The sequence below is a fragment of the Rhineura floridana genome, chromosome 1 (assembly GCF_030035675.1).
Source record: "Rhineura floridana isolate rRhiFlo1 chromosome 1, rRhiFlo1.hap2, whole genome shotgun sequence".
Taxonomy (NCBI): domain Eukaryota; kingdom Metazoa; phylum Chordata; class Lepidosauria; order Squamata; family Rhineuridae; genus Rhineura; species Rhineura floridana.
In genome coordinates this window covers 279,110,091-279,134,687 of record NC_084480.1, presented here as the reverse complement: position 1 = coordinate 279,134,687, position 24,597 = coordinate 279,110,091, and the positions used below count along the sequence as shown (strand labels likewise).

Genomic DNA, 24,597 nt, shown 5'->3' with positions numbered 1-24,597 from the left:
TTTTTGCATGTGCCATAGGAAATACTGGCAGGGGCACAACCCTGCATTTAGATCAACATGATCAGGTTTCATTTGACTTCAGAAGGGGGCAGGAAGGCAGTGTATAAATCTGAAGAGGAGCACTGACTACATTGGCAGACCTTCTGGGTCACCACTGTTTTTATTTATTTATTTATTTCATTAAACTTATAGACCGCCCCATAGCCGAAGCTCTCTGGGCAGTTCACAAGACAAGAAACATCAAAAATACAATAAACGTGTAACAATATAAACACATTAAAGTTTAAAATGTTAAAAAATTAAAAACAATATCAGCGCATACAAACATGTTAAAAAGCCTGGGTGAAGAGAAAAGTTTTAACCTGGTGCCGGAAAGATAATAATGTTGGCACCAGGCGTATCTCCTCTGGGAGATCGTTCCACAGTTCGGGGGCCTCCTCTTCCATCTCTGCTCTGCCCCAAATAAACAACAGTGCTCAACTTGGCACCAAACTGAACTCCTGTATCCCAGAATAGGCTGAGCACCATATTAGAGCATATTTATGCCTCCATAAAGTTCTATTGAGGGGTAGTGCTGGTGTTGGATAAAGTTTTGTTTCATTAAGATGACTCATCTTGAATGTCTCCTGCAGTTTGCCATCAGCACACATGGGCACATAAATTTTTTTGGAAAAACACAATTCCAGCAAAATAAATAAAAATCCCCACAACATAACTGCAACATTGAATCAGGCAATACATTCAATCTTTTATGCACCTGCCTTGTTTCCTTACAGCATATTGCTTTACAGTTAATATGTATAATCTTATTAGCTGATTGCATTGATCCTCAGTTCACTTGTAAGCAAAATTACTCTGAGCGCAGAGTGGTACTTAAAAGTAATTCAAAGTATCTATTAAAATGAGGATTTTGGTGCATCAGCAAGGAAGAAAGCTGCAAAAATATTTCACCCATTTAAAGACTGTGCAATTTGCTGATCTGTAAAACTTACTTTTCGGTTAACAAGTAAGGAGAAGAAAATCTTAAGTGCTGTAATTTACTGAATGCTTTCCTGAAAGAAAGAGATTGACTTTCTGTCTACAGTAACCTAGAAGTCCTGTCTCTGTAAACACTGGGCTAGATTAAAGTTTAAATGATAAATTCCCAGGAAAGAAAGGCCATATTGTTGTGTAATCATCTTCCAAGGTATTCCTGTTTGCTAAATAATATTGACCAATATGAGTGGTGGCAAATATATAATCCTCCTTGATTTTCCCCAAGAACCTGAAAGTGAAAACAAAATCTACAATGGTATTGCCAGATCTATTGAACCTACCTTTTTGGGAGGCATTTTACCAGTATTAGATCTGAGTTGCAACCTTGCCACTGTTGCACCTGAACTCTTTCATTGCAACTTGCTGTCCTCCTGGTCTATTTCATATTGTGTTATAAGACTGTAGACTATAAAATCCTGACATAAATAGTCTCTATAAGAAACAGCACGTGATGTGTGTAGATTGCCATGTGTGATGAATGTACACACATGGATGATTTTTTTTTCTGCACATGCACACAGTGTACACTTATTTTTTATTATTATTAATAACCCATCACAGCTGGGCTCTGAGTCTGCAGGGAAGAGAGAGAACTTCCTGAGATCAGCACCCTAGTTTATGAGAAAGTTTTTCTGCCAGATGAGCCATACAATTGCCAAGTAATCAGGAAAAGAAAGGAGTCAGCAATCCTCATATTATCAAGGTTCGATGATTAAATGGAAACTAGCAGTCTGCAGCCAAAGCTAGAATCCTATCTTCCCCCCCCCAAAAAAAAGAAGTAAAATACATCTTCCATAGCCTGCTTCCCATTCTTCTTCTTCCCTACTGAATCCTTCTGGTCCTTCTGGTCAGATCACAAAGGTCATGTACGATTCCTCTTAAGACCTATCAGATTTTTACTCTTATCATAACAGCATCACTGATTGTGGCAATTACTATCTCCCCTTCCCCCATTATTTAAAACAATCTTGAACATTATGTGACATCAAAACAGTTCAGTCAATGTCTGAGGATCGTTTGCAAAAGCATAGCCAAGGTTGATCCTCTTACTCTTGATTCACAAGAGCTCTTTATTTAATAGTTTATTTATTTAACATAAATCTTGTATATCTGTGTGGGGATTATGGGGTTAAGTTGTTGGCTGACTCACAGCCTTGACCATCTGGGAAAAAAGGTTGATAGGTGTCACATTTTAATTAGAAAAGTTTGTTGTAGATAAATTCTGTCTATCAAGGGCAGACCATGGTTTTTCGAAAGCTTGAAATGTGTGTTTGATTGGTAAATCAAAGGAGTCTACAGGCTACCCAGGGACTCCTTAGAGGAGATTCAAGGCAGAATCCCAGAGACAAAGGATCACAAGGGCCAGGCAGAAGGATGTAAAAAGTGTTGCAAGTTGATAGGACCTCTGTTTAGATAGGGATAGCTGGGATTCTCTTTAAAGGACATTTATTTGGCTGTACTTTTTTGCTTCAAGCTAGAGGGATACTTGTGTGTGCATGTAACCTTTCTTACATTTAAACACTTTTTTCCTAGTTTATCTTTTTAGTTAACTTTTATCTTTATTTTACCAAAACCTTCCGATCTCCATTTACTCATCACCTACACCCAAGCCTAATTTCACACTACTTGAGTTGTTCTTGGGGACACTCAAGAGGGAAGTTTTTAGGCTGTGTGGTGAAAGGCAGCCTGGAAGCAGCAAAGGTCTAAGGGAACCCATACTCTCTTTTAGCCAGGAACCCCTTCCTTCATACAGCATGGGATCCAGGGTGCGATTGGGGTGCTGTCAAAGCATGGCTTCTGCAAGGGCAAGCCTTGTCTCACCAACCTATTAGAGTCCTTTGAGAGTGTTGTGACGTCCTTCCCCACCACCACCTGTGAAGCTCTCACTTGGGGCTACCAGCAGACAGGAACGTCAGGTTTATTCTTACCCTTTACAGCTCTAGCACAGATCTCCCTAGATCCCACTGCTAGGCAGCACCACCAGTCACTTTCTGTAACCCAAACTCCTAGAGTCTTTGCCTCAGTCTCTCTATAGCTTGTTACTTTGTGGCTGAGTGCCTATGCTGTTCCCAACCCCCTTGTATCTTTATTTTTAAAGCATACAACTCTGGGTTGCTCTGGATACGTGACTTGTTACAATCTCTCCCTTCACCGCTGCCACCATTAGATACAGTTTCTGTTCAGCCTTGGTAATTACCTTGCCCTCCCTTCTGGTCTGTATATTCCCCCAGCCTAGGATCAGGCCTTTGGTAAACCAAACAAGTATTTATTTAATATCAGAAATAACAAGATTACTTAAAGAATGTTTCACAAGCGTATGGTTTCATCTATATTCTGTTAGGTACTTAACTTCTTACTAATTGCCTCAGAACTCCGACGCACTCTCAATACCACCAAACCTCAAACCTCCAACCTCTCTCTCAACCTCTCAATTCACCACCTCCTAAACACCCTCTAAACACCACCTCCCAGATTCAACTGTCATTCTTCCATTTATACTTCCAGCCATTCAAACACTCAGACAATCATCCAGCATTCTACTGCTCATGTACTCCCCCCTCCTCTTTCACTCTACTTACCATATATTTTCTATATAACCAGCACTTACCATATTTAAAATATAATCAGGAACATCACAGTTGTCAACATGCATATAGATAGAGGTGATCCGGCTGACAAGTGTATTTGGACTTTCAAAAAGCTTTCAACAAAGTACCTCACCAAAGACTCCTGAGTAAGCTTAGAAATCATGGAATAAGAGGAGAGGTCCTCTTGTGGATCAGAAACTGGTTAAGTAACAGGAAGCAGAGAGTAAGAAGGGACAATTCTTCCAGTGGAGGAATATAGAATATAAAGTCCGCCAAGGATCACTATTGTGATCTAGTGTTTTTTAACTTGTTCATAACAATTTAGAGTTAGGGGTGAGCAGTGAGGTGGCCAAGTTTGCTGATGATGGTTATGCTCTGCCTGCACAGTCAGAGGCAGCACGCTTCTGAATACCAGTTACTAGAAACCACAGGAGGAGAAAGTGCTCTAGTTCTCAGATCCTGCTTATGGGTTTCGCACAGGCATCTGGCTGGCTTCTGTGAGAACAGGATGCTGGACTAGACAGGCCATTGGCCTGATCCAGCAGGCTTTTCTTAAGTTCTTATGTACCGACACAAGGGATGAGAGGAAAGGAGTGTGACAATCCCACAGCTGGCTCTACCTGTGATACTCCCACCAGGGCCACCACCTATCAGGATCTCAGTTTTTATTTGTTCTCTCACACGCTCTAGCACAGATCTCACAAGATCCCATTGCTAGGCAGCACTACCAGCCACTTCCTGTAAACAATACTGCCTGAGACTTCGCCTTTAGTCTTCTTCTGGCTTCTTGGTACTATGTGTCTGAGTGCCCTTGCCATCCACGACCCCCCTGTACTTTGTCTATAAAGTATACAGCCCTGGGTTGCTCTATATGCTTGATGATGTTACAATATCTCTCTCTTCACCGCTGCCACCATTTGATACTGTTTCTCTCCAGGCTTTGGTCTTACCCTGCCCACCCTTCTGGTCTGTATCAACCCCAGCTGAGGATCAGGCTTTTGGTAAACCAATAAAATATTTATTTATAAACCCCAGGAAATAACAAGATTATGTAAGGTAGATTTAACAAGCGTATGGTTTCATACAGTGTCACTCTTTATGTTTCTGGTCATATATAATTTGCCTAAATATCAGCCAGATACAATCCAAGCCTCCCTCAGAACTCTGCCAACCAACTCATCCAAATAACTCTCCACTAACAACTCTCACAACTCCCCCAGACTCAACTGTCATCCTCTCATTTATACCTTCAGCCATTCAAACACTCAGCCAATCATCATACAGCATTCTCCAGCTTTCAAGCCCATGTACTCCCCCCTCTCACTCAGTCACTTACCATATATCGCTTAATAAACCCACACTTACCATACTTACAGATATTAAAATACAGGGACATCACAAGGAGCATCTCAACTGGCAGTGCAAGATTAGCTCCTGGTATTCCCCGAAATGTTTCACGATAATATGCATTTGTGTAATTCATGTCTAACACTTCAATAATGCAGCACTATATTTAATGAAAAAGGTAAGTTTTAACTCCCTAAAGCAAAGAAATAAAAAAATCCTGAGCAATTTCTGTTCTCAGCATTCTGTATCCTTCATTCTGAGTTGCAACATCTAACAGCAAAGGATGTGTTGAACCCCCCACCCCAACAAATTGCAAGTAGAAACTCTTTTGGCTTCTCCTAAAATTGCTCAGATGTTTCACTTGAGAAGGAATGTCTAAATTTTCTTCTCATTTTGACTTTAGGGAAAATCTAGCAATAGCTTCAATAACTGAGCTTCAAAAAGAGGCTCCTACTGGGAGGAAGGGTGGAATATAAATCTAATAAATAATAAAATAATTAAGTTACTGAAGCTTGTTTGAGTTCCCTCAAAATTTCTCAGACAGGTTGTTTTCCTCAAATGTTATTTTTTGTTTGTTTATAAAAGTATTTATATACTGCCCTCTCACAAAACCTCACTGTGGTATACAGCAGCATGAAAACATTTTAAAACAATACAAAAGAATCGTTAAAATGACTGGCTATATTATGCCTGAAAGGAGGAATTCCCCAACCTCACAGGAATGTTGTTTCACTTGAAATTTAGGACCATAGAAAACTGCCTTCAACTGAGTCAGACCATTGGTCCATCTAGCTTAATACTGTCTACACTGACTGGCAGTGGCTCTTCAAGGTTTCAGGCAGGGGACACTCCTAGCCCTTGGAGATGCCAGGGATTGAATCTGGGACCTTCTGCATGCAAAGCAGATGCTCAACCACTGAGCTATGTTCCTTCCCCAAATATTCCCCATGTAATTTAGCTAGGAAAGGAAGTGAAATCTATACATAAACTGAGAGGATGCCTTTTAAAAGCTATAAAAGTGTGATGGGATGCAATGGAAATTACACAAAATTTAAAGTTAAAACTTCTCCTTAACAGAATACAATAAAAATGGAGTGAACGTAAAAGATGTGTGTGTGTGTGTTGCATAACAGAACTAAGATTTTACTCCAGCCATTATATATAAAAGCACTCAGATAATCATACAAAGGCAAAATGCCCATAAAACATAGATGTGAGCACACTTTAATAGTACAAAGGCCAAACGCATTTCAGTATCAAGTCTACATCAGTGGCCAAAATTATGACTACATAATACCATAGGGTTTGACTTTAAAAAAAACAATTCATTCCTGGAACAAGAACCTTGTGGATGTACAGGATGTTTAAATCTTACATTTAAAAAAATAAGCAAAAATGTGAATATAAAACTCAACTTTTAATTCTAGCTTATATCCTCTCTGAATATCGCTTACCATGAAAACCCTGGCAGTTCATATCCTCATGAAAAAAGATATTTTTTTAAAAAAAATCAAGGGTATAGCTGTCTTTCGCCATAATTCTATTTTTTTAGCAGTGCAGTAGAAATTAAACAATAAGTTTAGCAGACAAGTAAAGCAATGATTTTACTTAATCATTTGAATTTTAAATATGGGGCTCCTTTGTTGAATGTGGCTGGCTAGAGGCACTCGTTCTTCCAACCTTGTATCACAGCACAGAGTTAAAATTTCTGCAGTGGTGTCAGGACAAATTGCAGTGGAACTTGAATTAATTACCTTTAAAAAAGGTGTGCAAGTATTCAGCCTGTGCTCTCCCCCCGGTTTCTGAACACTTAAAGATGCTTGAAGGAAAAGCACTTTTCATACACACACACACACACACACGAAGTAGGGGTATTTACCCATTACATTCAACAAATGTACAGTCTATGTACATAATAACTGAGCTGTACACTCATAGTTATTGACATGTAATGTTCAATGAGTATATAGTTTGAATACACAATAGTTAAGCTATTCACTAATAGGCAAAAAACCTTGTGGTTTAAGAATGTACCTATAGCCCACAGATATTTCTATCAAACTTTAAAAAGCAGGGAAATTGTACAGCTACAGTGAATGCACCAGGGGTGCAGGAGACCTGACCTCCTCTCTGAGATATTGGTAATGTGATGTTCCTGTATTAATGTATATATGGTAAGTGCTGTTTGTATAGAAGATACATGGTAAGTGGAATGAAAGAGGAGGGGGGAGTAAATGAGCAGTAGAATGCTGGATGATTGGCTGAGTGTTTGGATGGCTGAGAGTATAAATGGAAGGATGACAGTTGCATCTGGGTGGACGTGAGTGGATTGTTTTGGTGGAGTTTGGAGGTGGGTGTGAGTTGGTGTATGTCAGGAGAGTGTGGAGAAAGAGGGAGGTGGAGTTCGGATTAGTAATAAGTCAAATATCACAGTAATAGATGAAACCATAAGCTTGTAGATCATTATCAAAGTTATCTTGTTATTAATGTTATTTAATAAATACTATTTTGGTTTACCGAAGGCCTGATCCTTGGCTGGGGTTTCACAGACCAGAAGGGAGGGTAAGGTAATAACCAAGGCTGAAGGGAAACAGTAACAAATGGTGGCAGCGGTGAAGAGGAGAAGATAACATTATAAGTATCCAGAGCAACCCCGAGTTATGAGTTATCTGCATTGATACAAGGGGGTTGGGAACAGCATAGGCACGCAGTCACAAATGTAACCGGATAGAGAGACTCAGGCAAGGTCTCTGGGAACATTGGTTGTACAACGTGACGGGTGGTGCTGCCTAGCAGGGGGATCTATTGAGATCTGTGCTAGAACAGAGAGAGAAACCATAAAAAAGGACAGTCCGGACTGGTGGAGTCCCTGGTGGTGCCTAGTGAAAGGCAGTAGCCACGAGCAGGTAGGAACCTGACAGGGAGAGCCAGGGAAGGGTGTCACAGGTACCACCCTACAAATTTGTAAAAAATGCAAACACATTTTGGGTTGGGCTTTCACAGTATAATCCACTTCCTGTGCAGCTTGGAAGAACTTGGCAATGTGCCTCTGAGCATATGGTGAGTGGTGGCAACACCTGTCATCTCCAAAGATGGAGAATTACATTTTTGTATGTTTGTTGGTGTTCTTACTTTGCTTCTTTCTGTGTTACTACTGTTTCTACAGAGAATCTAATCTAGAAAATTATATTTCTCTCATTATTCATCCTACAAATCTATGTCAAATTTATTATGATTATCATTAAATTTTATTTATACCCCACCTTTCGGCCAAAGGCCCTCAAGGCGCTTACAAAGAAAAATAAACACAGGAATAAAAATACAATATGAACATACAATAAAAATATAATAAAAACAATACAATTTACCAAAATTAAATTAACTAACAAATAACATTATAATAACAAATACAATTAAATAATAAATAACATTATCATTAATTATCATTATTAATTTCAAAGCCTTTTTATTGGTCAGTGTCATATTATGGTGAAGAGAACCTTTTGTGTTTCAAACTGGTGGTTATGCTCTATTTCTAATTTGGGCACATTAACAGTTGAATCTGAAACTGCAGTCTGATGTAAAAAGTCTGATGTTGCTACTTAAGCAATGACTCTAGCAGTTAGAAAAAACAAACTTGGCTTGGCCAAGATGCATGTGTTCAGCCTGCTATGCTTAAACTACTCTACTTAAGGAAAGGTGGGCATGATCAATTAAAAACATACAGCACACCTAGAATTCTGCTAGAATGTATTTCACCTCCCGCTATTTTATCTTGTGCAAACTGAGACACTCCTCATGTCCATTGGAGACTATTCTGCAGAATACTCAGTGCCATTATTCCACAATTGTTTTTAGAGTTTTCTTATTGTTGCAAAGTGTTGCTGTACTTCAAATATTCACAGAAACAGAAGCAAAAGAAAATGATTTCCTTCACTAAAATTGCAAAGTAAATAAAACATATTTAAAGTGACTTTCTGAACTAGGTGAAACTGACCACAAGGGATGGGGAGGGAAGGGAGGGGAGCAGGCATGAGGGGGAGAAGAAGGGAAGGTTTGATCATTTGCACGTTCATTGAGTTCAGTGGGATTTACTCCCATGCAATCATGCTTAGGATAGGTAAAACTGACCATGGGGAGGGAGGCCTGGAGTAGGCAGGGGAGGAGGAAAAAGGAAGAAGGGAGGAGAGGAAGAGGAAGGGAGGAGAGAGGAGAGGGGAAAGGCAGGTCTGAACATTTGCATGCTTATTGAGTTCTATGGGATTTACTCCGATGCAATCATGCTTAGCATATGTACAACTGACCAGGGAGGGAGGGAGGACTGAAGTGGGCAGGGGAGGAGGAAGAAGGAAGAGGGGGGAACAAAGAAGGGAGGAGGAAGGGAGAGGAGAGGGGAAGGAGGGGAAAGGCAGGTCTGATCATTTGCATGCTTATTGAGTTCAGTGGGATTTACTCCCGTGCAATCATGGCTACGATAGGAGAGAGGGGAGCAGAAGGAGGGGGAGGGAGGGATGAAGGAAGGGGGGAAGGGGCAAAAGGGAGGTGATGGGAGGGAGGAGGAGGGGGCACATTTGATCATTTGCATATTTATTGAGTTTAATGGGATTTACTCCCATGCAATCATGCTTGAACATGAACTGGGCTTTCAAGTAGATTCCGAATTATAGTGACCCTATGAATAGGGTTTTCATGGTAAGTGGTATTCAGAGGTGGTTTACCATTGCCTTCCTCTGCAGCTGAGAGGCAGTGACTGGCCCAAGGTCACCCAGTGAGCTTCATGGCTATTTGGGGATTTGAACCCTGGTCTCCCAGGTCATAGTCCTAGGATAGGTAAAACTGAACATGGGGGAGGAAAAGTGGGAGGGCAAAGGGGAGAGGGAGGAGGAGGAGGGGGAAGGAGGGGATTTGAAGAGGATGGGCAGGGAAAGGGAGGGGTGAAGGAATGGGGAGGGAAGGGGCAAGGAAGGAGGAGAGGACAGGTTTGATCATCTGCTTGCTTTTTGAGTTCAGTGGGATTTACTCCTGTACAATGATGTTTAGGAGGGCAGGAAGGGGAGAGGAGAAGATTGGATGGGTGGGCACTGGGCAGAGGGGAAGCCCCTTTCCTTTCCAAAAGGAAAACATTGTGAACAGTATTCTTTTTCAGGGTTTCCCCCACCTTTTTATTCTACAGCAGGCACATGTAGCCTCCCACCCAAATGTAAAGCAATGCTGTCCCTGGCCAAATCCACACCAGACTGTTATTTCACTTTAGGCAGTTATGGTGTCTGTCAAAGAATCCTGTGAAGTGTCATTAGTAAAGGGTGCTGAGAGTTGCTAGGAGATGTCCTTTTCCCCTCACAGAGCTTCAATCAGAGTGACTGACTGTTAAACCAGTCTGGCCACTGAAGCTGTGTCAGGGGAATAGGTGTCTCCTCTCAGCACCTGTCACAAACTACACTTCCCAGGATTCTCTGGGGGAAGCCATGACTGTCTCACGTGATATCAAAGTCTGATGTGGGTGTGGCCCCCTGATTAGCCAAGCCAATCAGCTGTGAGTCTGGCTTTTAAAACACTGACAGTTATCATTCAGTTCAATGTTAAATTTCTTAAATTAATTAAAACTCAGCCAGGCATTTTTTTGAAGATGAAGGTCAGACTATGGGGCAAGGTCAGTAATAGGATTACAGGTACTCTATGAACATGGCTGATTTTTAATTAATTTCAACAGATTATGAGAACTCTGACAGAAAAAAGTCCAAAAGGGGTCTGGTTTTTCTCTCTATCTTTTTACACTTTGAACTCTCAATTCTCTCTGACTGTTTTATATATCAGGACTATAAATATTGTACAGTTTTGTTTTGAAATGAGCTTATGGGAAGCATCAGAATGGCATGGGGGTATTTTCGATTTAACACTGAGGAATGCAAAAAACCATGCCAACTATCATATACAGCCACTCTTGTGGCTGTATAATACAAATCAGCAAGAATACACCTTTTCATGCAACGAGTTGTACATGTGTAGAGATACAGCTTGTGCCTGTGTTTTACTGCAACATGTAAACAAGCCTAGTGATGGAACTAGGGTAGGGGAGATACCTGTGGAGCTGGAAGATAGCAGAGAGGCTCCATTCAAGCTACAGAAGTGTGAAGAAATCTAACGTGTGAAGTTCAACCCCTCAGAGAAATGCAGTTTACTTCTCTTTTGCCACCCATTTTTTTCCTGGTATTATTACATCTGTGCATTCCTCCCCCCCCCAAAAAAAAAAAATTTGGCCAAAGAATCAGTGGTGGCTGATGGCTCCATGTCAGTGGGGCAGTGGAATCTGCTGCAGGTTTTAGTCTGAACTCTCCAGCTTCAGCATCTTGGACAGCTCCTTCAAAGGTCAGCCTAGAGCAAATTCCACTCCCCCACTGACATGGTGCCACCAGCCACCACTGCAAATAATGGAACTGTTGGGTGGCCAGCCAGAAAGTATCCTTGCAGCAATAGGCCATAGCAGGTCAGGTGATATTTTCTAAACCCTATCAAAGCTTTCAGAAGTGGTGTGAACATCTACTAAGCTACAGATTACCTTCATCTTTTATCTTCTCCTGCTCTCAACTGCATGTGCACAGAATCTAAAAGCTGGCTATATGTAAGATTTAATTCATTTGGATAACAAAGTATGAATGGCTCTGGAACAGCCAATATCCATGGATTGAAGTCTAACCTGTATTGAAGAAAAACACTTGCCATCCTTATCCTTTTTCACAAAATTGCAGCACAGTTGGACTATGAACTGGGTGCATATAACTAATAACTTTCTGAAAGATGGGACAAATGCATTTTGAAGCAACAAACATATGTTTCTGCTCAAGCGGAAAATGAATTTACCACTAGCAACTGATCTTTGTGTTCCACAGCTGCTCTGTGGCATGTGATGGTGATGACTAACTTCATATCATCATCTGCTTACCTAGCCTTAGCATTTCATACATGAGATACAGAATTGTTAAAAGTATGAATTACCCTTTTGTTCTTTTTTCAGGAATTCCTGGCAACATAGCCTTTTCTTTAGTGAATATTTTTGGATAAATTTCCATGAACTTTTGATGAGCTTCTTTAGTGGTGTAAGGATTATCCCTGAAGAAAAAAATGGAAAAAGTGATAAACATGTACAATAATGAAGTTCTAGAAAATGTTACTTCAGCTAGAAAAAGATTTGATGCACATGATCCAATATCCTGCCTCCTAACTGAAGGTGGTGTAGGGCTGTACTGGTCATTGAATGTTTGTCAACTTTCATCCACACTAGTGCCATGCAAATACTCTCGTGTGCTGCTGCCGTGCACCCTTGGCGTCTTTGCTTATGCAGCACTGACTAACAACACAATAACAGAATAACAGAATTGGAAGGGTCCTATAAGGCCGTCGAGTCCAACCCCCTGCTCAATACAGCAATCCAACTTAAAGCATGTCTGACAGATGGCTGTCCACCTGTCTCCTGAATGCCTCCAGTGTTGGAGAGCCCACCACCTCCCTAGGTCATTGATTCCATTGTAGTACCGCTCTAACAGTTAGGAAGTTTTTCCTGATGTTCAGACGAAATCTGGTTTCCTGTATTAAATATTAAGTGGCTTATAAATGCTTTAAAATAAAATACATAGTTATCCTTTCTTCTCACTTTCCTTACTTCCTTCCCCTTCCTCTCTTACATGATCTAAATTTCCTGGAGACAGGCCTGGCGCAAGAGACAGTGCTGCTTGAGCCCTTCCTCCTGTTCTTTTTCATCTCCCTGGCTGCCATGATGCCAACACCACCCTTCCTCCTCTCACTACTGCTTACTCCTTTTTCTCTATATTGCTGCTGCTTCAGTAACAGTGAGGCTCTTTCTCTCCCCCTTCATGCCTTGTCCAAGAAAAGGCCAAAGGGGTCCTTCAGAGCAGGGCACTTTTTTGGGGGGTGGCCATGAGAGTGCCTGTGCCACTGCCAAGGTTTGCTGCTGTGGCTAAACATTCTGCTTAAATTTTTGTTGGGGGGAGGGCTGGCCAGCAGACGCAAGTAGTGGGCCTGGGGGTGCCAATTTGCCATTCCCCATGCCACCACTTAAAGCAAATGCCTGTTTGCCTAATGAAAGATCCATATAATAGTGCAGTAACAACTGCACAGTGCTTGAAAGTCACACTACAATCTATTTTGCATTCCTATAGCTATGGGTGGAGGGGGATGAAATACAGCAAGTTGTTCTGAATGTAGATTCTAATTTTCATTCCAGTGTATCAGTCTTCAAGGGGAAAATTACATTTCACTCTGCTTTACATGTGTCCAGTTGCCCTGAAAATAACTGTGGATTCTATGACAAGCAGAATTGTCTTGGATGTGTGCACCACCTTCCATTTCAGTGTCACAGTCTTCAAGGGAAGTATCACATCGCATGGTGCTTTCCCCTTTCCTGTCATCCTTGAAAATGGATGTGTGAGCTGAGTTGGGGTTCATACTTAAAACACAACATGTTGTTTTGAACATGGATGCCAAGTCTCATTCAATGCTTTGATGTCTCTAACTTAGAGGGAAATACCAGATTGCATTTTCAGTCTTTCCTAGCCCCCCCCTTGAAAATGGGTGTGAGGATCAACTTGGTATTCAAATTTGAAATATATCTGGCTTTTGAAATTGAAATATAAAATGGTGCCATGAATGCATCACCACATTTCATTCCAACATCTTAATTTTTAATGGAGTTAATAAACTCTATGTATGGATGTGACAAAAGCAGATAAGAGAACAATCAACTCATTTGAAATATGGTGTTGGAGAAGAGCTTTGCGGATACCATGGACTGCAAAAAAGACAAATAATTGGGTGTTAGAACAAATTAAACCAGAACTATTATTAGAAGCTAAAATGATGAAACTGAGGTTATCATACTTAGGACACATCATGAGAAGACATGATTCACTAGAAAAGACCATAATGCTGGGGAAAACAGAAGGGAGTAGAAAAAGAGGAAGACCAAACAAGAGATGGATTGATTCCATAAAGGAAGCCACGGACCTGAACTTATAAGATCTCAACAGGGTGGTTTATAATAGATGCTGTTGGAAGTCACTGATTCATAGGGTCGCCATAAGTCGTAATTGACTTGAAGACACATAACAACAACAAAAAGTAAACTAGTCTGTTGTGCATTGTGTTTGTTATCCAATTAAAATAGAAGACACAACAAGCTAGTTGCACCAAAGGCTTTGCTTCATTCAACCAATAACAACAACTACAGATTATAAAGATTATAAACATAAAACAAGAGCGATCACTGTCAAATAAGATACTGCCTAAACGCCATAAACATAAGGACTATTTATACAGGTCAATACTGCTGTCAAAATAAAAACACAATGAAACATTTTAATTAGAAGCTGTATTAAATAAAACAAAAAACAGTAACAGATACATATTGTCTAAAACAAATATTGCTGGTTACTTCACAGATCTAGTGGTTTGAAATGAAACAACAGCTCTCAGGAAGAATGCAATCTTTTCCTTTAAAACCAGAGACTAGTAGAGTGATGCTTTATAAGAGTTTGCATTCATTTAGTAACACTGTGTTGGAATTGCTTTTTAATATGTTTTTAAAGATTTTTATTAAAAAAATATGTTTTTAAAGCTTTTTAAAAAATATATATTTTTAAGCTTTTTTTTAAAAAAGATGTTTTTAAAGATGTTTTGTTTTAATATGTTCTTAAGGATGTATTTTAAAGTCTGTTTTTATGACGTTTTAGAATGTTTTTAGTGCTTTTGTTTACCGCCCTGAGCTCCTACTGGGAGGAAGGGCAGGATATAAATCAAATAAATAAATAAAATAAACACTGGGAGGGGGCTGCCCTCTTTGTTCACTCCACTTACTAACCCCCTCAAGGTGAAGACCCCTCACAAACATACATTGGTTGCCTCACCCTTCCTTCTCACCCTACCACACCTTCCCCTCCAAAAAGGGCCCCAGAGCAAGCATTGGGATCATGTATCTCCTTTGGACCAGTCACTTCATACCTCAGCTTATTTCCTCCCCCCACCCAGCAGCTTGAAGGATCACATGCTTTTCCTCACATACTAGTGTGATGTTCCTATATTAATGTATATATGGTAGGTGTTTGTTGTTTAGAAGATACATGGTAAGTGGAGTGAAAGAGGAGGGGGAGTGAATGGGCAGTAGAATGCTAGATGATTGGCTGAGTGTTTAAAATGGCTGAACGTATAAAAGGAAGAGTGAGAGTGGAATCTGGGGGGAGAAGAGAAAGAGTGGGTTGTTTGGTGGGTTTGAGAGAGTGGTTTGCCAGGAGAGAGTGGAGAAGGAGGGGGGTGGAGTTCGGATTAGTATTGAGTAAAACCATATGCTTATGTGCCTTAAGAAGAAATCTTGTTAATCTTGTTAGCTTTGTTATCTTTAATAAATACTTAATTTGGTTTACCAAAGGCCTGATCCTTGGCTGGGGTTTCACAGACCAGAAGGGAGGGTAAGGTAATGACCAAGGCTGAAGGGGAACTGTAACAAATGGTGGCAGCGGTGAAGAGAATAACAATACCAGTATTCAGAGTCTCTGGGAATACTAGTATTAGGACGTGACTGGTGGTTGCCTAGCAGGGGGATCTGTTGAGATCTGTGCTAGAGCGGGGAGAGAAAAAATAAAAAAGGACAGTCCGGACTGGTGGAGTCCCTGGTGGTGCCTAGTGACAGGCAGTAGCCACGCGCAGGTAGGAACCTGACAGGGAGAGCCAGGGAAGGGCATCAGAGGTGGTGGCAGTAGCGGTGGGATACGAACAACAGAGAATCCAGATACAAATACTAGAGAATCCAGAACAGTGGTGTGGCAAACAGAAATAACAAAACAAGATTTCTTGTGAGAGTGACTGGCAAAGAGTGTGTGGCAAAGAGTGAGTGAACTCAAACACCATGGCTGAATATATAAAAATGAAAAGAGAGGAGCTGGTGGAGAAGTGCATAACATTCAATTTACCTCACGAGGGTAAAGGGGTAGATGAATTGAGGGTAGCACTTATAGGATTTGGAACTGCCCAGCAAAAACAACCTGTCAGGGAAGAGACCCCAGAAGGATATTTAAGCAATCCCGCTTATATAGAGTACTTGAGAGAGAAGTTAAGATGGGAGGCTGAGGAATAAGACAAGCAGAGGGAGTTGGAAGCTGAGAGATTGAGGATGGAAGCTGATGGGAAAGATAAACAGCGAGAGTTGGAAACTGAGAGATTGCGGATGGAAACTGAGAGAATGAGAGTGGATGCGGAATTACAGGCAGAAAAGTTAAAATTTGAAAGAGAGAAGTTTCATTCTGATGAGACAAGGAAAGACAGAGATGGAGCAAAAATAAAAATTACTCCAAAGGACTTTGCTGTCTATGAGCCTGGTCAAGATCCTCAAATTTATCTCACAACCTTTGAAAAGGCAGCTCAGTTGTGGGGGCTACCTGAAGATAAATACATGCAGTATTTATCAAACCTGATTAAAGGGGAATTGGCTGAGGTATACCAATATTTCCCCTCAGACAGGCCAGTCACCTATGCTGAATTCAAAGAAGCAGTGTTTAAAAGATTCAGACTGGGGCCTGATTATTTTAGAAAGCTTTTCAGAAACTGCCAGATACAGACAGGGAGGTCTTTTGTGGAGCTGGGGGCAAAACTGATGGACATATTTGGGAAATGGCTGACAAGTGCAAAAGCTCAGTCTGTGGAGGAGGTGAAAAACCTCATGATATTGGATCAGTTGTACCATCAATTGCCGCCTGAAATTAGGTTGCTGGTGAAAGATCGTTCCCCTAAAACTGTAACAGAAGCAGCGGAGCTGGCCGACCATTTCGCCTCAAACAGATCTGGGTGGATGGCAAAACCACAAAGAGATTTTAAAGCTAGACCAAATAACAATGGCAGAAAAGATGTGGTACCACAGAGAGTAAACCCTCAAATAAAATCAGAAGGGCACAAGACGCCTCAGTTTGGGTCTGTGTTCCCTAAAACAGAGGAGAAAATCTGTTACCGATGTGGAAAGCCAGGCCACCTACGTTTTCAATGTGAGGTTGCCAACCCCATTAGTAATCCTGCTCAGACAAGGGCAGTGAAAATAGAGCCCAAGGCTTTAGAAACAGCGAAAAAGGTTCAGTTCTGCCAGATAAACTGGACAGAAGTAACAGACCTTGATTCAAGTCTGAGAGAGGAAGTGAGTGTACAAGGGGCAAATTATTGGGCATTGCTTGATACTGGTGCCGCTCAGACATTACTGAGGCCAGATTTAATAAAATCTGAGGTAATATTACCTCAGGAAACTGTGACTATCCAAGGAGTGAGGGGTCAACCAGAAAGTTTGCCTGTGGCCCTGGTGGAAATGACTTGGAGAGGCCGAGAGGGCCGATATAAAGTAGGCATTAATGCCCAACAACAAGAACCAGTAATACTGGGAAGAGATGTAATGGGAGCCCAAGGAAAGATATATGTAGTGACCAGACAGCAACTTGGCAGAGAAAAAGAAGCCATATTAAGGGGGGCTGAAACAAACAGGGTGGAATCTGTTAACCAGCCTCAGGTCACCATAGCAACCACTAGCAGGCCTGCTGAAGGAGACAAACTGTATCAAGTGGTCTCTGATAAGAAAGAAGCAGAGCAATTCAGGGAAGAGCTGCATAAAGATATAAGTCTGAAGCAGATAAAGGAACAAGCTCTGACCCAACAGATTCCTTTCACTGACAAACTGAGGAATCAAGTTGTGTGTGAGAATGGGATTTTATATAGACTGTGGATGCCCGCTGAGAGAAAGGATGAATGTGAACCAGTGAAGCAATTGATAGTACCTAGCAAATACAGAACCAGATTGCTAGAGGTAGCCCACGATGTCCCATGTGCAGGACATCTGGGAATAAAAAAGACCAAGAGGAGATTGGCAGCACACTATTATTGGCCAAACATTTCCAAAGATGTAAAACAACATTGTCTATCTTGTGGAATATGCCAAAAGGTGGGAAAAAGTGGAGTAAAGACTAAGGCACCCTTAAAGCCCCTTCCTATAATTGGACAACCCTTTTATAGAGTGGGAATAGATTTGGTGGGCCCTTTTTCCAAACCCACAAGGCATGGCAAGAAATATCTATTGGTGGCGGTGGATTTTGCCACCAGGTACCCAGACGCAGAAGCACTAAGATCTGTAGAAGCCCCTGTAGTGGCAGAGGCTTTATTAAAAATCTTTATGAGGCTGGGTTTCCCTCATGAAGTGCTGACGGATCAAGGCAGTGTATTCATGGGAGAAGTGATGCAATGTATGTGGAAATGTTGTGGTCTAAAACATCTAAAGACCACTACTTACCATCCCGCCACTAATAGGTTAACAGAGAGATTCAATGGCGTTTTGAAGGGCATGATCAGAAGCTATGTTCAAGATCACCCACAAGACTGGGATGAACGTTTGGGATGCTTCTTATTTGCATATAGAGAAGTCCTTCAAGAGTCAACAGGCTTCTCACCCTTTGAACTCATGTTCACTAGAAAAGTGAGGGGACCTTTGGAACTATTAAAAAATTCATGGGAAGGAACCCTGGGAGAGTACAAAACATCTGTAGTAGATTTTGTATTGGAATTCCGCAATAAATTAACATCAATGATGGAGGTGGTGGAAAAGAATTTGAGTCAAGCACAGGAGAAGCAACGTTACTGGTATGACAGAACAGCCAGGGAACGTGTGTATGATGTGGGAGATATGGTTATGGCGTTCATACCCAGGAAACATGACAAATTACAGGCTAACTGGGAAGGACCATATACCATCAGAGAAAGGCTTGACACAGTGACGTATGTAATCACCACAGACCAATTAAACAAAAGCAAAGTGGTTCATGTAAATATGTTGAAGCCTTACCATACCAGGGATGCACAGGTGTTGCAAGTTACCTTATTCCCTGAGGGAAGTGGGCCTGAACTTCCAGATTTGGTACAGGAAAGCAAAGACAAAGGAGGGGTAGATCAAGTGGAATGGTCAGAGGAGGTGAAGGAGGAAGTAAAAGAAGAGATTCTGGGAGTTTTGAAAACCTATAGGAATCTCTTTAGCAACAAACCTGGCCGAACCAGTATAGTTATACATTCCATTGGTACTGGAGATCATGCCCCAATCAGATCTGTTCCGTACCGTGTGAATGGGAAAGTTTTGAATGAGATCAAAAAGGAGGTGGAAGATATGCTGGAATTAGGAGTGATCAGGGAATCCATCAGTCCCTGGGCCTCAAGTATTGTCCTGGTTCCGAAAAAAGATGGAACGACAAGGTTTTGCATTGATTATCAGCTAATCAATAAAATTACTGTCCCAGATGCGTATCCTATGCCCAGGGTAGACACAATGTTAGAGTTATTGGGGGCAGCAACCATTATCTCTACACTAGATCTCTGTAAAGGATTTTGGCAAATGGAACTAGACGAGCAATCCATCCTTGTGCTGACTTAAAGAGGGAGTAGGCAGCCAATCTGCGGGATGCTATTGCAATCCTGGGCAGCCTTTTAGGCTTGCCCTCAGTGCTCACTGCTCCTCCTGGTGGTGTGAGGGTTGTCACAAGCTTTCAGCCTGCACTGGCCACTTTGAACATGCAGGGCTAGCCATAGCAGGAGGGAGATAAAGCAATAATTTCTTCTCCCTGAGCTTCCCAGCCTATGCAGTGGCCACTTCTGTCTTCTCTTTTGCTCCCCTACCCTGCCCTGACTTCATACAACTGTGATGCGTGGCTACCAATCCTCCAATGAGTCCTGCAGGGAAGCAGACTGAATAAGTATGTTTCTCTACAAAACTCTTTCTCACTTTTCACATTCAGTGAGGCATTGTCCCCACAAACTATCAGTAGAACAACAACAAAAAAGATTTTGTTTTTAACCCCCCACCCCAAAAAAGCACTATATAGCAAGATGTTTCTTTGTCTGGAGTTTAATCACTTCAAAGGAAGCATTTGGATTGTTTCTTCATGTTTCTTGTGGATTTATTTATTATTTTATATAGTATTATGCTTTTTACACAAGACTGGAACTTAGTTAAATTGCCTGTAGATTGCTAGACAACTTTAAGGGCATGGGGAGAGACCAGTTTGGACTTTATTTGATTTGTGTTGATGATTTATAGATTTTATAATAATTTTAAGTAGATTTTTTTTACTTTTGAGATGTATTTTCCTCTGTAAAATATCACTTTTCTCTCTGAAACAAGTGATTAAATTTAAATATTATTTGTTTGCTTTGGATATATTAACAGTCAGCCTAGAAGTAAAACAGATGGCCATGACAATTTAAGCACCTTTTCAAAATCATAAGCAAAGTGAAATAAAAGGTGCCTTTTTCAATACTGTGGGTGAATTGTAATTCTAATATGTTAGCCACTATGACTATTTTTGCCTCTGGAATCACCCACCCCTGACATGCAACCACAGAAGGTTGCCTACAAAAGACTAGCCCTCAGACTGAAAAATGCTCCCCACCCCTAGTCTAATTGATACATGTATCTAATTTATACTTTCCTCTTTCAACAAGCCTTTTAGGTTGAGACCTATCCCAGTCTGTGTCTGTGTTAGAATTGCTTAATATACTTTTAAATAATGTTTTTAACCCTTTTTTAAAGTTGTTTTTTAAAAATGTTTTTAATGCTGTTTTGTTTTAATATACTTTAAGATCTGTTTTTATGATTTATTTATTTTATTTATTTATTTAATTACGCTTTTAAACCGCCCTATAGCAACAAGCTCTCAGGGCGGTGTACAGCAAAATAAAACCACATTTAAAAACAAACAAGTGTGGATTAAAACATACAATATAAAACATATTTAAAAACAAAATTAAAATACAAATAAAATAAAAATACAGTTACAGTTAAGTTTAAAATAAAATTAAATTTAAGTTTAAAATGCCTGGGCGAAGAGGTAGGTTTTTACCTGGTGCCGAAAAGATAACAAAGAAGGCGCCAGGCGTATCTCATCTGGGAGGGCATTCCATAATTCGGGGGCCACCACTGAAAAGGCCCTAGATCTAATTGTTGTTCTCCGGGCCTCCCTATGGGTTGGGACCCGGAGAAGGGCCTTAGATGTCGAGCGCAGTGAACGGGTAGGTATATAGCGAGAGAGGCGTTCCATCAGATATTGCGGTCCGATGCCGTTAAGGGCTTTATAGGTAAGAACCAACACTTTGAATCTGGCCTGGAAACATATAGGTAGCCAGTGCAGTTGGGCCAGAATAGGTGTTATATGATCGAATTTCTTCGTCCCAGTAAGAACTCTGGCCGCAGCATTCTGCACTAGCTGAAGTTTCCGAATCGTCTTCAAAGGTAACCCTACGTAGAGTGCATTACAGTAATCCAATCTAGAGGTTACCAGAGCGTGAATAACTGAGGCGAGGTTCTCCCTGTCCAGATAGGGTCGTAGTTGGGCTACCAGCCGAAGCTGGTAGAACGCATTCCGTGCCACCGAGGCTACCTGAGCCTCAAGTGACAGGAGCGGATCTAATAAGACCCCCAAACTACGGACCTGCTCCTTTAGGGGGAGTGTAACCCCATCCAGAGCAGGTCTGACATCAACCACCTGGGCAGAGTACCCCCCCACCAACAGCATCTCAGTCTTGTCAGGTTTGAGTTTCAGTTTATTAGCTCTCATCCAGTCCATTATCGCGGCCAGGCAGCGGTTCAGTACATTGACAGACTCACCTGAAGAAGATGAAAAGGAGAAGTAGAGCTGCGTATCATCAGCATATTGCTGAGAACGCACTCCAAAACTCCTGATGACCTCATCATGATGATGTTTTAAAGTGTTTTTAGCGCTTTGTTTGCCGCCCTGAGCTCCTGCTGGAAGGAAGGGCAGGGTACAAATTAAATAAATTATTATTATTATTATTATCATTATCATCATCATCATCATCATCATCATTAATAATAATAATAATAATAATAATAATAATGTAATCAGACTTTTGGGATTTCATGTTGTTGTATCGTAGACAATTTAAGAGAGAAGCCAGAGATCAGTACTTAATCCTCGTTATTCCAGCCACACTCTCCTGAACCTGTTCAAACTCCGCCCCTTCCTGTTCTATATCTCCCAGCCTTATTTTACTACCAATCCCAATATGCAATTCCCTTAGCACAATATCATATATCCCCTTTATCTAAGAAAACTACTTCCTACCACCCTACCAAACATATATGTAACACAGCAAACAATAACCAACCTAGTAACCTTCTTTGCTTTAAAAATTACATAACATAGTCTTTAACCCACACAGGTGGTTGCCTGTTGCATGGCAGCTGTTGATCAGGCGGGGGTTCTGGTTGGCAATTTTGTGTATGAGGCAATCCATTAGAGTAATCAGTATGAACTAGGTTATCAGTAATATTATTCGCTGGATCACCACAATCAGGGGCCGGATGCGTATCCTGCCTGATCTGGTCATATGAAGTTGGGTCATGCTGAATAGGGGCCAGATGGGGGGCATTCCATATGCGGCCATCTTACAGTTTATAGGTGTATTTCGCTACTCTGGCAAGTACCTTGAAGGGGAGCGTAAATCGTGGTTCCCTTTTCCGCAGGATGCCTTGTTTCCTGACCCGTACAAATGAACCACATCATATCCCTGGTTCCTTAGCTCCATTTTGGCAATCTGCATACCTCTTATATTTTTGTTGTTTTTGGTGTACTATTTGTTTCATGCCTGGCTGTAAGGAAGCATCTGACTTAGGCACGAGTAGTCCAGCAACTTTCAGCTTTGTGCACATCTCCCGTCCATGTAACAATTCGGCTGGGAACTTTTGTGTTGTGGCATGCCGGGTAGATCTATAAACTTGTAAGAAATCTGTGACAAAGGGTTTCCATGCTTTACATAAGAACATAAGAAGAGCCTGCTGGATCAGGCCAGTGGCCCATCTAGTCCAGCATCCTGTTCTCACAGTGGCCAACCAGGTTACCTTCTAGTTCAGCCATTTGTAGACTTTGTTTCAAGCTCCTATTAAAACGTTCTATCTCACCATTTGCCTGTGGATAGTAAATTGATGAGCGCCTGTGGCAAATATTTCTTTCTGACAGGAAAGTCTCAAATTCTACCGAGGTAAACTGGGTGCCATTGTCAGAAATCAGTTCCATTGGATCTCCTTCTTGACTGAAAACTGCAGAAAGGAAGGTGATAACAGCAGCAGAAGTAGCGTGGGAAGTAAAAGCCACTTCAGGCCACTCACTAAAATAGTCTATAAGGGTGATGGCATAACGACAATCAGCAGGTGCCCTCTTGAATGGGCCCACAATATCAATGGCCAACTTCTCCCAAGCTGAATCAGGAAGTGGGACAGGCTGCAATGGTGGCACATGTGTGATTGCAGTCTTGTCATGATGCTGGCAAGTCACACAAGATTTAATAGTATCTTCAACCTGCTTATCCATACCAGGCCACCAATATAAATCACACAATCGTTGCTTCGTTCGTACAATCCCTTGGTGTGTCTCATGGGCCAATTGTATCAGTTTCGCTTGTAATCCTGGTGGGGCAATGAGACGATGAGTACCACAGATTACAAGACCATTATGTAGAGACAGCTCATCACATATTTTAAAGAAAGGCAACAGAGTCTCATCCTCATTATGCATGTGGTGCGGCCATTTCCCTTCAAGGAACTCCCACAACTTGCTGTGTATTGGACAGGCCAAACAAGCAGCTGTAAACTGCTCTTTGGAAATGTCTGTCAGGGCAGGTGCAATGAGAGCAACCACTTCTGCATCATCTTCATGCTCACTGTCTGTGGACGGTAGGCTGGATAAACAGTCTGCTGTTACATTCTCAGTACTCCATCTTGTATGTGAAAGCCAACAGCTTAGCCGACCACCTGGCAATTCTCATTCCAGCTCTCCCTACACCTTTAGATGTCAGCAAGGTTGTTAATGGGTTGTGGTCAGTGCATAATGTGAATGTGCGACCCCACAGATATGTGCGCCATTTCTCTATGGCCCAGACACATGCAAGTGCCTCTTTCTCAACTGTAGAGTATGACCTTTCTGCCCCTTGTAATGTCCTGGATGCAAATGCAACTGCCCTTTCTTGTTTATCTCCATGAACTTGAGTTAGAACAGCCCCGAGAACATAATGAGAGGCATTGGTAGTCACAATAGTAGGTAATTCTGGATCAAATAAGGCTAGTGCTGGGCTATGTACAATCAAAGACTTCACTGCATCAAAACTGGATTGTGCATCTGATCTGTAGATCCACGGAGCAGCCGACATAGAGGTTCCACTATAGATACATAATCAGGCAGAAATTTCGCATATCAAGATGTAAGACCCAAGAAGGAGCGTAATGTTTGTACATCTTTAGGTGGTGGGGCCTCTGTAACTGCTCTAACGTGGTCTGGATCAGGTTTTAACCCATCTTGTGATATAATATGTCCCAAAAAAGGTAGCTCAGTCTGTCTGAACACGCATTTAGAAACGTTCAACTTTAATCCTGCATCTGCCATACACTGTAAGACGGCATGTAGTCATTCATCATGCTGTGCTGGCATCTGTCCCACCACAATGATGTCATCCAAATAACATTGTACTCCTGATTGGTTCTTAAGGATGAGCGACATCATCTTTTGAAAAGCACTGGGGGGCGATGCTAAACCATATG

General features: G+C 41.4%; 1 protein-coding gene across 1 annotated transcript in view; it reads right to left on the bottom strand.

Moving 5' to 3' along the window:
* Positions 1–23,578, bottom strand: part of CNBD1 (cyclic nucleotide binding domain containing 1) — a 222,096-nt gene extending 198,518 nt beyond the window's left edge. Inside the window, exons 1-3 of the mRNA XM_061611552.1 lie at positions 22,906–23,578; positions 22,610–22,793; positions 11,964–12,077 (exon numbers count right to left, since the gene is read on the bottom strand). Coding sequence (XP_061467536.1) covers positions 11,964–12,077; positions 22,610–22,793; positions 22,906–23,578 — 971 coding nt within the window. The remainder of the gene's footprint in view (positions 1–11,963; positions 12,078–22,609; positions 22,794–22,905) is intronic.
* Positions 23,579–24,597: the final 1,019 nt, after the last annotated feature.